The 15,570-nt window shown below is 40.1% G+C and overlaps 1 protein-coding gene across 9 annotated transcripts in view; it reads left to right on the forward strand.

Annotated features, from left to right (window-relative positions):
* Positions 1-15,570, forward strand: part of SEC11A (SEC11 homolog A, signal peptidase complex subunit) — a 70,619-nt gene that overhangs the window by 35,496 nt on the left and 19,553 nt on the right. For all 9 annotated transcript variants that reach the window (XM_047863878.1, XM_047863880.1, XM_047863871.1 and 6 more), the window contains one exon: positions 14,943-15,052. In XM_047863878.1, coding sequence (XP_047719834.1) covers positions 14,943-15,052 — 110 coding nt within the window. The remainder of the gene's footprint in view (positions 1-14,942; positions 15,053-15,570) is intronic.

Below are 15,570 nucleotides of genomic sequence, written 5' to 3' on the forward strand. Positions count from 1 at the left end.
TCCTTTGTTTTTGTAATTGTTCATGTGGTTGCAGCTGTATTCTTTCTTCCATTAGCCATTCCATAGTCCTGCTCTCAGCCAGAACCCAAGTTGGTCATACTTTCTTGCCTGGTGGAGTGACCCAAACTTCATTACTAAAGGGTTAATGTCAAGAGTAGTCCTGCCTGAATTGGACTGTCGTGGTTTTCACTAACTTTTATCACAGAGCATAAGAGAACTTAGAGAACTTCTTTGTATAGTCCAGGATTCTATATATAATCCAATTATACTCACTTCCCTCATTATGTAGAAACAACCCTGTCTTCTTCTGAACGTCAGGATCAGTCACCCTTGCCAATAAGTAACCCTCTATTCTTTGCATTTTGGTTCACTGGCATGAGGAGCCCAAAGTGGCCAGGTAGTGCTCTCAACTTCCGGTTTCATGGAATCATCGTGTCCCCTAATGGAAGGATATCTCCTGTGGAAATGAAAATGTCTAAGCCAGCAGAATCCAAAGTTGTGAGAATGGAAAGCAGAAATTTCACTAGCAGATTGTTAGGGGTAGTAGTGAGAGCTCGCTCCCATTCTCATCCTTTTATTCTGGACGAATGAGTAGTACCTATAGAAGGGATAATCTCACATATTGGTTGCTGATTCAGAGCATGGACCACATACCGGAAGGCAGTAGACATTATCCCAGCCCCGCAGAGTGTTGCTGGTGACTAACTGGTGCGCTAAGGCCATCTGTGTCACTCGGAAGATAGAAACCATACCAGTAACTGAACGGGGAAAAGTTTAAGATGAAGAACTGTTAACTAGTAAAAGATGTCCAACTACTAAAAATGGGTAAAAGAGCACTCAGAAGTTCAGAAATGTCATATGCAGAAAACTGCTACACCCTCTAGGATGAGGGAGTGAACGAGGAAAGAACCGCCCTCCCAAGCCTGAGATTCAGGACCTCTTTTGAGAGGGTGTGGCTCCACAGGAGCATGCAGTCTGCCATGGCAGTGACATTTGCCAGAGCAGTGAGCTGGGGCTGCTCCATAGAACTGGCCTGCTGGGCAGCTGAGAAGTTTGCCAGAGATCACGTGGGCAGGAGCCAGTCTGTGATGGCCAGTGACGAACACTACCAGACCTGCACACAGATCCGCTCACTGCCATGTGAAATAAAAACATGGAACGGAGGAGAGAAGCCCCTTCCTCCCTCACTTTGCAGTGGCCCTCTCGTGCCTTTTATTAATAAATCCAAACATGACTGAGCCAGTTGGAAAAGGAGAATTTGTGTAGGTAACACAAGAATGGATTTGGAGCTCGGAGGCAATACACTGATAACTGGCCTACTGTTCCACTGTTATTTCCGGCCAGCCACTTCCAGACGAGGGGAGACCGAGTAAGACCAGTGAATTCCATGACCTGTATGGCCACTGCTGTACTTTAATTATCCATGAAATAAGTTCCCTCATCACAGTGTTGTATGGAATACCATGATGAGGAACTAAGGCATTCTGTAAGTTCACGGATGGTGGTTTTGACAGAAATACCAAGGAGAGGGAAGACATCCCTATCTAGAATATAGTCTAGTAAGGAGAAATTGCTGTCCGTCCCATGACAGAAGTAAACCAGTATCAGCAATGGTATCGTTGTTGATTTTTTTGCTGTTGGCAGAGTAGACACTCATCATTGGCCAGAAGCAAATTGGTTTTGGTGAGTGAAAATCCACATTGCTAACCATCAGCTTGGCTGCTTACAGACAGCCACTTTGACCATGAGCCCGTTGGGCAAGACGAGGGTAGCTGGATGTCTGACTGACATCCAGAGAGTAGGTAATTTTATTTAACTGATTGTTTTAGTATGTGCTGCCGAAACGAGCACTGCTTAACTGATTATTAAGATAACTCCTCTGCTGGGACACCTGGATGGCTCCGTTGGTTAAGCGTCCAACTCTTGATCTCAGCTCAGGTCATGATCTCACAGTTGGTGAGAGGGAGCGCTGTGTTGGGCTCTGTGCCAACTTGCGGATCATGCTTGGGATTCTGTCTCCCCCTCTCTGCCTGCCTCTCTCTCTCTCTCTCTCTCTCTCTCTCTCTCTCTCCCTCTCCCTCCCTCCCTCCCTCCCTCCCTCAAAAAAAAAAAAAAAGACTTCTCTGATGATATAATTCTTTGGTGAACATTTATATGGGACACAGACATATCTTCACATTCTAAATACCTGCTTGGAGAGTTCCCTCAACATACCACTGACCCAAATGCCTTGTCTCCGGCTTTTCGATAATGTCCCTTCCAGTCCCCAGCCAGCCAGCCAGCCAAACTGCTGTTCACTTTTGAATCAGTGTAAATCCACACCTGTGGCCACCTCTCCCTCCAGGCAAAAGGAACCACTTCTATCACTCAAAGTTCTGCCCAATGGGGAGATTTCCCTTAATCACGGTCCCTCGTGGTCAACCCTGAATGGGCATGCAGTGCCACAGCCGTCTGTTTTCAGCTGGTGCTAGGTGGTTGGTGTAGAACCGTCTAAAAACCAGGCCCGACGTCGTCCTTAGTCAGCTGGTCAAAGGGAGCTCCCGTGAGGCAGTAGGTATGAGAGAAGTGAAGCAGTTTAACCTGAGTAGAAACCATGAGTATCTGAGTCACTTGCTCGTACAGTTGTGTCTTCAGACCTGCCTGAGCCCGGCCTTAAGTAGCCTGCTTCTGCTTGGTTGGTGGAGTACTTCCGCGAGCTGACGCACAGCTTCGTGGCTTGGTGTATCTGGCAGTTCAAGCTGGGGAGTTCAGGTCACGTGGTAATTTGGTGACCCCCCCCCCCCCCCCCCGGTCAAGTGTTTGGTCTCTGCCAGAACCCAATAGACGCCAGAAGCTGTTACTTCAGAGAACAGTTCTCCAAAGTATAGCATAGCTTTGCCCCCAGATCCACAGGTGTGTGCTGTCATTCACCCCTAGAGAATGGCCAGAGGCTCCCCATCTGTCACAAACACTTCAGTCACCGTCTGGGTCTGATGGCCCAATTGCTAGAACAGCTTTCATGGCAGCTTGGACCTGTTGTGGAGCCTTGCTCAAGACTGGCTCAAAATGGGTTTACTAGATATGGAGATTGGACTGGCTCACCCACATGAGGTATATGTTGCCTCCAAAATCCCAGGAGGCCCGCTAGGCTTCAAGTTTCTTAGTGGTGTCGGGAACCAGATGCAGCAACTTCCTCTTCGTCTTGGAGGAGATGTTTTAGCAGGGACCGTTGGACACCAAGAGTTTTCATCAGGATGGGGATTTTTGTGGGATTTATTTCCCACACTCTGGCCACTTGTGTATTTTTCTTTTTATGTTTATTCTTGGAGAGAGAGAAAGAGGAAGACACAGAATCCAAAGCAGGCTCTAGGCTCCGAGCTGTCAGCCCAGAGCCCGACACAGGACTTGAACTCACGACCCGTGAGATCATGATCTGAGCCGAAGTCAGACGCTTAACCGACTGAGCCACCCTTGGTATTTTACCAAGGGGTCTAGGTCACAAGGTTCAACTACCAAGTGCAGTCAGCACTATATTGATGTCATCAACATAGTAAACAAGTTTACTCTGGAATGGAGGGCCAATCAAGGTCCCTGTGGCTAGATTACGATCAAAAGCTCTAGAATTGATGTAGCCCTCAAGTAGACCCTGTCACCAAAAGCATACCTAGTGGTCTTATTTCTCTTGCTGCAGGGGTCCTCAGAGACAGGAAATTGTCAGGAAAACATGCAACGAGCCTCTTTTAAGTTGATGTTGGCTAGAAACTGATGATTGTCTTGCTAAGACAGGGTACTCAACCCCTGATTTTCATCATTCAGACTCATTAAGGATGTGTACCTTTTAGTTCTGATTATGGCTACGTGTAACATTGTTAAGGGACTGTGACATACAGCATTTTTTTATGGTTATGGGCCTGGAATATCACTTGTAGCAAGAAATAAGATTGGAGAGGTCAGCAGGGCCCAAATCATGGAAGGCCTTGTATACGGAGGAGTTCAGACGTGGTCAGTTGTGAGAAGAAATTTGGAGCAGACAGTACGGTAATTTCACTTTCACTTTATAAAAGTAATATACAGGCAGATGAGTTACATGGATGCAAATCTAGAGGTAGAACTGTCAGATTATTTTCATAGTCTTGGTGAGAGGAAACGGGACCTGAATTCAGGCAGTAGCCGCAGGAGTAAAGCCGACAGGCTGGATGTTAGAGATGTTGGGGAGGTGAACTCTAGAGGCCCCATGGCGGATGTTGGGACCACACTGGAGAGTGTGGAAAGAGGAAGCAATTTGAGGAAAAGGGTTGAGTTCAGCTTTGGACATGGGTGATTTTCAGAAGGTAACTGAATATATTTACCTAGAGGATATAAATGGTGTGATACAAAGAGATTTCAGTGTCATCAGCGTAGAAGTTATAATTGAAGCCGTGAAGAGACAAGATTGCGTGCAGAATGGGGAAGGACAGGGGCAAAGACGATCCTAGAACACCTGTCTTTCAGGGTCTGGCGTAACAAACCAAGGGATGAGTGGGTTATAAGAAAGTTAATCAAGTGCTAAATGCCTCAGAAAGACAAGTAAGGTGGTTGAAATAAGTTTATGGGCTCACCCTCCCCCCCATAATGAAACAATGAATAGTTTAAATAGGTGTTGTATTTACATTGCTCAAAAATTTAAAAAGGGAAAGTGACTTTCCTATAGCTTTGCCAGCATTGTATGTTTCCAGACTTTTAGATTTTTGTCATTCTAGTAAGTGAAGACTGGTATCCCAGGATAGTTTTACTTTATATGTCCGTTATTATGAGTTTGGCCGAGCATATTTTCATGTGATTTTGGAGTTGTTTTTACTTCATTTTCCAAGAACTGGCAGTTCATAATCCTTTGCCTATTTTCTTTTTTGGGTTATTTTCTTATTGATTGCCAGGAGCTGTTTCTAGGAAGATTAGTCTTTTGAATGTATATATGGTAAATACTCTCTCATAGTTTATCATTTGTCTTTTGACTTATAATTTGCCATGCATAGTTGTGGGATTTTTTTAGTTATTGTTTGCTTTTTTGTTTTGTTTTGGTAGTTACCTTTACCTAGATTTGCTTCATAGCTTCTGGATTTCAGGTCAATTAAATAAGACCGTCTTTACTCTGAGGCCTTTCCTACTCTGTTTGCTTCTATTTTGTGTGCTTGTGCTTAAAAAAAAACAACAAAACTTTATTGACATATAATTTATAAAATATACCCATTTGAAGTGTACAGTTCATGTTTTTCAGTAAATTTATCCTTAGCTGGATAGTTTATGTAAATGTAATCATCCAAAATGTAGTCTTTTGCAGCTGGCTACTTTCATTTAGCATATAATTTTTTAATTGTAAAATACCCATAAAATTTATTGACTCATCCATTTTTTTTATGTTTATTTATTTTTGAGAGAGAGAGAGAGCGCGCGCACATGAGCAAGGGAGGGGCAGAGAGAGGGGGAGAGAGAGAATCCCGAGCAGACTCCACGCTGTCAGCACACAGCCTGATGCAGGGCTCGAACTCAGGAACCATGAGATCTGTGAGAACTGTGAGACCAACCATTTTTTAAGTGTAGAGTTCAGTCAGGGTGCCTGGGCGGCTCAGTTGGTTAAGCAGCTGACTCTTAATCTCACCTCAGGTCTTGATCTTAGGGTCGTGAGTTCAAGCACTGCATTGTAGGTGTGGAGCCTACTTAAAAAAAAAAAAAAAAAAAAGTGTAGCGTTCAGTAGTGTTAAGTACATTAACACTAATGTACAACCAATCTCCAGGACTCTTTTCACCTTGTAAAATTAAAATTCTGTGCTCATTAAAAACTCCCCATTCTCGGGGCGCCTGGGTGGCGCAGTCGGTTAAGCGTCCGACTTCAGCCAGGTCACGATCTCGCGGTCCGGGAGTTCGAGCCCCGCGTCAGGCTCTGGGCTGACGGCTCAGAGCCTGGAGCCTGTTTCCGATTCTGTGTCTCCCTCTCTCTCTGCCCCTCCCCCGTTCATGCTCTGTCTCTCTCTGTCCCAAAAATAAATAAACATTGAAAAAAAATTTTTTTTTAAAAACAAAAAAACTCCCCATTCTCCCCTCAGCCCATCCTCTGGCAACCACCCTTCTACTTTCTATCTCTATGAATTTGACTTTTATTGATTTTTTTGTTTGTTTATATATTTTCTGTCTTATTGATTTGTGCTCTAAACTGTATTTCCTTCCTCAGTTGCTTTGTGTTTAGTTTGCTATTTTGGTGTGGTTTCTTAAAGTGGAGTCTTGGGTTATTGATTTAAGATCTTTTCTGCAGCGCCTGGGTGGCTCAGTCAGTTAAGCACTCGACTGTCGATTTCAGCTCAGGTCATGATCCCACAGTTAGTGAGTTCGAGACCCGTGTTCGGCTCTGCACTGACAGCGTGGAACCTGCTTGGGATTCTCTCACTGCCCCCCTCTCTCTGCCCCTCCCCTGTTTGCACACACGCGCTCTGTCTCTCTCTCTCTCTCTCTCTCTGAAAATACTTAAAATTTTTTTTAAATCTTTTCTAATATATGTATTAAAAGCTATAAATTTCCTTCCAAGCAGTGCTTTAGCTACACTCCATAAATTTTGATGTATTGTGGTTTCGTTTACACTCAGTTCTCACAATATTTTATGATTTCCTTCTGACCTGTGGGTGATTTATAAAAATGTTTAATTTCCAGGTATCTGTGGATTTTCTAAATTTCTTTCAGTGCCGATTTCTAATTGAATTCCATTGTGGGTGGAGAGCATAGTTTGTGTGATTATAGTCTTTTAAAACTTGAGGCTCTTTTTTATTTGCCAAGGGCTGGATCTCTGGAGAATGTTTCATGTGTGTTTGAAAAGAATATGTATTCTGCTGTATTGGGTGGAGTGCCCTATAGATGTTTAGTTGGTTGATGGTATTCAATTTTTTATACCGTTGATGATTGTCTGTGTCATTCTATCAACTATTGAGAAAGGGATATTGAAGTCTCAAACTTTTTATCTTGGAATAAATCCTACGTGGGTATGCAGTGTAAGTATTTTTGGATCTGATTCGCTAAAATGTTGCACATAATTTTTATATCAGTGTCAACGATCTGTTCAGTGGTTTACTTAAAAACAACAGCAACAACAACAATTATTTTTTTTTGGAGAGGGGTGGCTGCATGGCTCATTCGGTTGAATATCCTTATTTCTTCTCAGGTCATGATTTCGTGGTTGGTGAGTTTGAGCCTCACTTGGGACTTGATGGCTGCTCTCCACACGAGCCTGCTTCGGATCCTCTGTGGCCCTCTCTCTGGCCCTCCCCATGCACTCTGTCTCTCTTTCAAAATAAATAAATAAACATTAAAAAAAAATTTTAAAGCTAGTTTTTTTTTAAGTTTATTTATTTATTTTAAGAGAGAGAGAGTACGCTTGCATTGGGGAGGGGCTGAGAGAGGGAGAGAGAGAATCCTAAACAGACTCTGTGCTGTCAGTGTGGAGCCCAATGCAGGGCTTGAGTTCACAAACTGAGAAATCATGACAGCCAAGATCAAGAGTTGGTCTCTTAAGCAACTGAGTCACACAGGCGCCCTTGTTAATAGTTTTCTCAAACCGTGTTTGGTCTGGTTTGGTAATGCTGGTCTCATAGAATGAATTGGAGAGTATTCCCTCTTCTGCGATTTTCTGGAAGAGTTGGCATAGAATTGTTAATGATTTTTTCATTAAGTGCTTGGTAGAATTCACCAGTGCATGCCATTTAAGCCTGGAGTTTTTCTTTTTGGAATGTTTTTAAACCATAAATCCAGTTTCTTTAATAGATATTGATCCATTCAAGTTATCTTTCTTCAGTGAGCATTGGTAACTGTCTTTCAAGGAATTGGAAATATATTAGCATAAAGGTTTTCATAATACTTATTATCCCTATAATGTTTGTATATTAATACAAATGAATAGGTATTACTCTAGTGATGTCATCCTTCCTGATACTAGTAATCCATATCCTCTCTCCCTCTCTCTCTCTCTCTCTCTTTTTCCTGATTAGTCTGGCTAATCGATCTTCTTGAGGAACCAACTTTTGATTTGATTGATTTTCCTTATTGTTTTCCTGTCTTCTGTTTCATTTATTTCTCCTCTTATTTTTATTTCTGTGAGTTACTTTGGGTTTCATTTGCTTTTCCTAGTGTTTTAAGGTAGAAGCTTAAAAAATATAAATATTTTTATATTTATTTCTGTGAATTACTTTGGGTTTCATTTGCTTTTCCTAGTGTTTTAAGGTAGAAGCTTAATTTAGGAAATTCACAAATATTTGGAAATTAAACAATTTCTAAATAACCCATGGGTCAAAGGAGAATCAGGAGAGAAATTACGAAATATTTTGAACTGTGTAAGCAAAAATACAACATATAATTTGAGACTTTTCTGTTTTAATTTTACTGCTATAAAATTCTTCTGTGTAGTATTTTAAATGCATCCCACAGATTTTGATGTATTTCCATTTTTATCCAGTTCAAAATACTTTCAATTTCTTTTTTGAGTTCTTCCTTTACCATGGGTTATTTAGAAGCCTGTTATTTGATTTTGAAATATTGGAGGGAGTTTTCAGATACCTTTCTGTTACTGATTTCTATTTTCATAACATTGTGATTGGAGAATGCAATTGGCATAATTCAAATCCTTTTCTATTTACTAAGACTTGTTCTGTGGTCCTGAATATGGTCTATCTTGGTAAACTTCCTATGTATACTTAAAAGGAATGTGTATCTGTTGTTGTTGGGCAGAATGTTCTGTAAATATTAAGTCAAAGTGGTTGGAAGTGCTGTTCAAATTTTCTCTAATCTTACTAATTTTCTACTTTCTTCCTGTATCAATTATTGATAGAAGGATTTAAAAATTAGTAACTTAACAGCTTTGGATTTGTCTGTTTCTCTTGTAGTTCTGTCAGTATTTGCTTCCTGTATTTTGAAGCTAAGTTATTAGTTGCATAAATGTTTAGGATTATGTCCTCATAGTGAACTCACTTGTTTATCATTATGAAATGACCCTCATATCCCTTGTAATATTATTTGCTATAAAATCTGCTTTGTGTGATACTAACATAGCCACTCCATCCATCCATCCCTCCATCTGTCTTATCTTCAATTTTCTTTTGAGCACGATTAGCATGATATGTTTTCCTGTCTTTTTACTTTTAACAACATTTGTATCTATATTTAGAGTACATTTTTTGTAGGCAACATATAATCGGGCATTTTTTTTTTTCTAATTCAATTGGTATAGTATATAGGTAGTTTACATTTTATGTGATTATTATGGTTGTGTTCAGGAATCTCCATCTTAATTTTTTTATTTCTCCCATTTGTTTATTATTTGTCATTCCTCTTTTTTCATCTTATTTTGGATTAGTTGAGTTGTGTTTTTTAGGTTTTTTTAGATTTTTTTTAAGTTTCCATTTTATTCCTTTGTTAGCTTGTGAGGCATACCTTATTTGTTTGTTTGCTTTAAGATTTATCATGTGTTTTTTTTTAACTCATCTCAGTCTATCTTCAATTTATATTTTATGACTTCATGTATAGTATGAGAGCATTCCAATAATACATTTCCATTTCCCCTCCTCTGCCTTTGGGTTCTTGTTATATATTTTACTTCTGTATATTTTGCCACAATACTTTATTGTTATTTTTGCTTTAAATAGTCTATTGTCTTTAAAAATTTTATTTGAAGGGGCACCTGGGTGGCTCAGTCGGTTAAGCATCCAACTCTTGATTTCGGCTCAGGTCATGATCTCACAGTTCGTGAGTTTGAGCCCTGTGTCCAGCTCTGCACTGGCAGCTCAGAGCCTGCTTGGGATTCTCTCTCTCTCTCTCTCTCTCTCTCTCTCTGCCCCTTCCCCCACTTGTGCACACACTCAAAATAAATAAAGTTTAAAAATATTGAAATAAAAATTGTTTTAAAAAGAAAAGGTGTATATGTATTTACTGACATCTGCTCTTATTCCTTTGTGTTGATCTAGATTTTATTTGGTACTTCTCCTGGAGGACTTTTTTTTTTTTCTTTTACTTTTTAATTTACATCCAAGTTAGTTAGCATATAGTGCAATAGTGATTTCAGGAGTAGAATCCAGTGATTCATTCCCTACATGTAACACCCAGTGCTCATCCCAGCAAGTATCCTCCTCAATGCCCCTTGCCCATTTAGCCCATCCCCCCTCCCAGGACCCCTCCAGCAACCCTCAGTTTGTTCTCTATATTTAAGAGTCTCTTGTGATTTGTCCCCCTCCCTATTTTTATATTGTTTTTGTTTCCCTTCCCTTATGTTCATCTGTTTCGTATCTTAACTTCCACAAATGAGTGAAGTCATATGATATTTGTCTTTTTCTGACTAATGTAGCTCAGCATAATACACTCTAGTTCCATCCATGTTGCAAATGGCAAGATTTCATTCTTTTTGATCGCCCAGTAATACTCCCTTGTATATATATACACATCTTCTTTATCCATTCATTTGTCGATGGACATTTGGGCTCTCTTTCCATACCTTGGCTATTGTTGATAGTGCTGGTATAAACATTGGGGTGCATGTGCCCCTTCGAAACGGCACATCTGTATCCTTTGGATAAATACCTAGCAGTGCATTTGCTGTGTCATAGGGTAGTTCTGTTTTTAATTTTTTGAGGGACTGGTATTTTTGCGTGGAGGACTTTTTAAAACATTTTTTGTGGTGTAGGTCTGCTCACGATGAAGAAGTATTTTTTAGGGGTGCTTGGGTGGTTCAGTCGGTTAAGTGCCCAACTCTTGGTTTTGGCTTAGTTCATGATCTCATGGCTTCGTGGGTTCGAGCCCCTCATTGGGCTCTGTGCTGGCAGTGTGGAGGTTGCTTAGGATTTTCTCTCTCTCTCTCTCTCTCTCTCTGTCTGTCTCTCTCTCTCTCTCTGTCTCTCTCTCTGCCCTTCCCCACTCGTGCTGTCTCTGTCTCTCTCAAATAAATAAACTAGAAAAAATTTTAAGGAAGAAGTATTTTTTAATTTTTGTATGTTTGGAAGGCTTTATTTTGCCTTCATTTTTGAAAGAAATTTCTCAGATAGAATTTTAGGTTGATGATTTTCCTTTTAGTACTTTTAAGATGTTGCTTCAGTGACTTCTGGCATGTGTTATTTTCAAAGAGAAGTCTGCTGTGATCTTTGTTCCTCTTTACATAATGTCTTTTTTAAATCTGGCTGCTTTTACAGTTTTCTCTTTCTCATTGGTTTTAAGCAGTTTGATGATTATTTTAATTTTGTTGTAGTTTTCTTCAAGTTTCTTTTGCTTGGAGTTTGTTCTGGTTCTTGGATGTACAAGTTTATAGATTTAATCAGATTTGGAAAAATTTTGGCCATTATTCAGGTTTTTCCTGTCTTCCCCTTCCTCCTGACAAATCCCATTACTTGTATGCTAGATTGCTTGATGTTATTCCTCTTCTGCAATTTTTCTAGAAGAGTTGTCATTGAATCGTTAGGATTTTTCATTAAATGCTTGGTAAAATTCACCAGTGAATGCCATTTGAAACTGGAGTTTTTCCTTGTTGGAAGGCTTTAAACTATAAATTCAATTTCTTTAACAGACATCGATCTGTTCACATTATCTGTTTCATGTTCAGTGAGCTTTGGTAGCTTATGTCTTTCAGTGATGAGAAGATAATGTATATCGGTATAAAGGTATGTTTGTAAAGATATGTTTTCTGTGTCAGATTTTTTATCATTTTTTTAAGTTGTATTTATTTAGGTAATCTCTACATCCAACATGGGGCTCAAACTCATGACCCCAAGATCAAGAGTCGCTTGCTCTTCTGACTGAGCCAGCCAAGTGTCCCATGTGTCAGATTTTTAAAAGATATAATGGGTTTGTCTTAAATGAAACTTACCTTACTGTTATTAATATTATGCCTGTTTAGACTATTCCAGATCTTTTGTTATCATCATTTAAGGTCATCACTGGGACTGTCAGTGACTTTACTGGACCATAATAACAGCATCTATTCTGAACACGTTCAATTTTTCCGGCACCATCTGTATGACTTCTAGCTGCTGTCAGGATATTTGCCTCTAATACCCCAGCTTCTAAGCACTTCCTCTTTCGTGAGTTAGACAGCAGGAGAATTGTGGTTATGGACTGATGAGTCTGTTAGTTTGAGGTCTTAAGAGGAATTGAAGACTTAGGCCAACTGTAATTTTGTAGCCCTGAGACACATTTTGCTTCCATGGTCACTTCTGTCTTTGCTGGAGATTGCTAGAAGTGTGACTTCTATGAAAATACCCTATGTGTTGAACTTTCAAATCTCTTTTGGAAGAATAAGAAATACACTGTGTCTTTGATAACTATAACAGATAAACGCACACACTATCTAAACGCACTATCTTCTAGATAGATTATGGCTGTTAAAAAATTTACCAGCTTTTATTTTGCCGAATTTTCTTGAACTCTTGTTATGTATTACTTACAGTGTATTTTATTTGCTTGTTTATTTAAGTTTATTTCTTTTTGAGAGAGTGCTCATGTGCGTGCCCACAAGTTGACACCGTTTACCGACTGAGCCACCCAGGCGCCTCCAAGTGTCTTTTTGTTAATAAAAATCTTTCCATTGTCATCTTTCCATTTTCAAAAGGGCACCAGTGCAGCATTGTCAGAACAGGTGCGGGGTATCTAATAAAGTATTCTTTAAAAGAAACATGAAAGACAAAAATTACAATTTCCTTTGTCCCTGCAAGGTCACTGTTCCACCCATAACCACCCTTCCCTTTTTCCTCAGACTTGTAATACTGCCTTTCACCATAGAGTCATTGTTGGGAAATTTATCTAATCACCAAAGTCACCCCCATCGTTCTTATTAAGGAGGAAAAGGTTAAAAGTCCCCCGCTGTGTATAACTGGCATGTCCCTTAAAAGGCTCGTGTACAGCTAAGTCAGTCTGTGGCCGAAACGAGGCAGAAGCACACTATCTGAGCAAAAATTTGAAAACTGTCATGTTCTTCTCCCTTTCTTTTCTCGCCTCTTTTTCCTACCAACAGCCTTACTCAAAAGAGTAAAATAAAAGAGCCTCCCTAGCTCCTGCTTGGGATTTGCTGCCTCTCCCTCTCTTTTTCTGCCCTTACGTGTGTGCACTCACGCGCTCTCTCTCAAAATAAGTAAACATTAAAAAAAAAAACTCATTAAAAAAGATACTTGAACTGATAGACATGGCTATTTTTAGATTTTATTTGTTTCAGTGTGAATTGTTTAAGTTTTGCCACAGAAATATTAACATGCTTGATCTGGGGATATTGCCATAGACCCTGCTAGGGGTGTTATGTAAATGTATGGTTCTCGCAAGGATTACCTTTTCAAAATTTGGCCGATTTTGAAATATGACACCTTTCTGACTCCTGAATAAGGGATAATAGAACCGTATTTTACATTTGGTAGTTTGTGTGGAATCTCACAGAAATTCGGGATTGGGGCGTAGAATCTATTGTTCTAAGCAGTACTGTGGGTGATTTTTTTAGTATCAAAAATTTGGAAAATACAGCCTTTAGCTGCATTCCTGACTGTTTACCCACTGGTTGACGATAATCACTTCTTAGAAACTAGTTTTCCTACTTCTAGCCTCTCCTCCATTTCCTCAATTCTGTTTTCTGAATCAAAGGACCATTTTTTTGGTCTTTTCAGAAGCTACCCTCTCAAAGAGGTAGAGTTTAGGAGACCTGAGTTGTAGTTACTACTCTGCCTGCCAACAGCTGTACAGCCATGAGCACATCACATAACCTCTCTGTGCCTCAGTTTCCCTACCTGTAAATGGGAGTGTCAAACTAGGTGTCAGGTTGTACCTGTATGCTCGTATTACGCCAGTACTCAAAGAATAGCAAATATTTGTGTCTGTTAGAAAATGTTCATATTTTCTTCTTTGAGGATGATGTTAATGGTATCCACAGAGCACATCATATTTCATAGGGGTGCCAGAATTTAAGTCATATTTGAGTTTCCCCAATTGATCCCAAAATGCCTTTTGAAAATCATCTCTACGTCTAGTGTGGGGCTCAAAGTCACGACCCCAAGATCAAGAGTCACATGCTATACCGACTAAGCCAGCCAGGCACCCCCCAAAATGGCTTGAATAGTTGGGATTTTTTCTTACAAGCATTTTTTTGTTTTGAACAAAGATCCAGTCAGAATGCATTGAATGCATTTGGTTGTGTCTCCTTAGTCCTTTTTAATCTAGAACAGTCTCCCACCTTTGTTTTCATGATGTTGAGTTTTTAAAGACTAGACCCGTTGTCTTGCAGCATGTCCACACGCACATACATGTTTTTAAGGAACAAAAATGAGTCAATCATCCTCTCTGCTTTTACCCATTATCCTGTCTCAGTCCGACACAGTTAGCTCACATTATTTCCCTCACATGAAACGCCTTTTTGGTGTTGTATCTGCTTCTTCAAGTCCTAGAATTTGACGATTTGTCAAGTAGTGGCCTAACACTTCGAGTCCTAGCTGTGTGACTGACGAGCTGTATGACTTTGGCGAAGTCATTTCCTCCCTCTGAGACTAGGTTTCCTCAACCATAAAATGAGGAGGGCAGTCACGTGCCATCAAATAGCCCACGGTTATCAAGAGGTAAGTGCTGTGGGGAAGTACGTCCTGAAGGGGTTCAGGAGCACTGGTATGTTACTTTCGGCTGGTGTGTATCATGGATGAAATTGAACTTGAGGGGAACTGTCCTGTAGCCTAAATGAAATAACGTCTGTTGAAAGTTCTGAACAGAAGTTTCCTGTAAGGGTAGCGTGTTTAGCAAACGAAAAGGAGACAGGTTGTTGGGTGGTAGGAGGGCTGTTCCGGGATGCTGATGTATAATCATGACAGTATTTTAAAGAACGTTTCAGAACTTCGGCTGCCCTGATGGCACTGCGTGAAATGTTTTAAATTGATACTACTCTCGGTCGCTTTCTTGAGCGGGGATAATTATGGATCTGACTTTCCTCTCTTTTGTTTTTACAGCTGTATTATCAAGTCCTAAATTTTGGAATGATAGTTTCCTCGGCACTAATGATCTGGAAGGGGTTAATGGTCATAACCGGAAGTGAAAGTCCGATCGTAGTGGTGCTCAGGTAACAACTTCTTTTCACGGCATAGGGTTGCACGGCATTACTTGAGAGAAAAATGGACTGACTGAATAACCGTTGTATTATTGTTCTAGAAACTACATTTTCCCAGAAGAGGGCCTGAAAGAAAGTTAGTTCCTATTTTTCAACTGAGAAATGCACAGCCCTGTTAGGCACTTACCATTCAGACCCCAAAGGGCTCATGACTTTTCTATAAAACAATTACTCTGTTGTGAGTTTTCTTTTGGGCACATCTCTTAAGAAAGTGTTTCAATGTACTGTGTTTTCCTGAAATTCTTCTGTCTTGGTACGCTCTTCATTCTGATAAGTCAAGACTGATACTTAGTTGTTAGTTTACTAGATTATGTATCCTCTCCACGAATTACGAGTTTTTCTGCTGTGGCACTCAGTGTCAGTACAGAAGCATCACTGATTATTTCCGTGTTTCCTGCTGACCTTTAAATATCACTTCTAAATAGACTTCAGGATTTTGAAGATACCAATGCTGTCTCTTAAAGTGACAG

Source organism: Prionailurus viverrinus, chromosome B3 (genome assembly GCF_022837055.1).
Source record: "Prionailurus viverrinus isolate Anna chromosome B3, UM_Priviv_1.0, whole genome shotgun sequence".
NCBI lineage: Eukaryota > Metazoa > Chordata > Mammalia > Carnivora > Felidae > Prionailurus > Prionailurus viverrinus.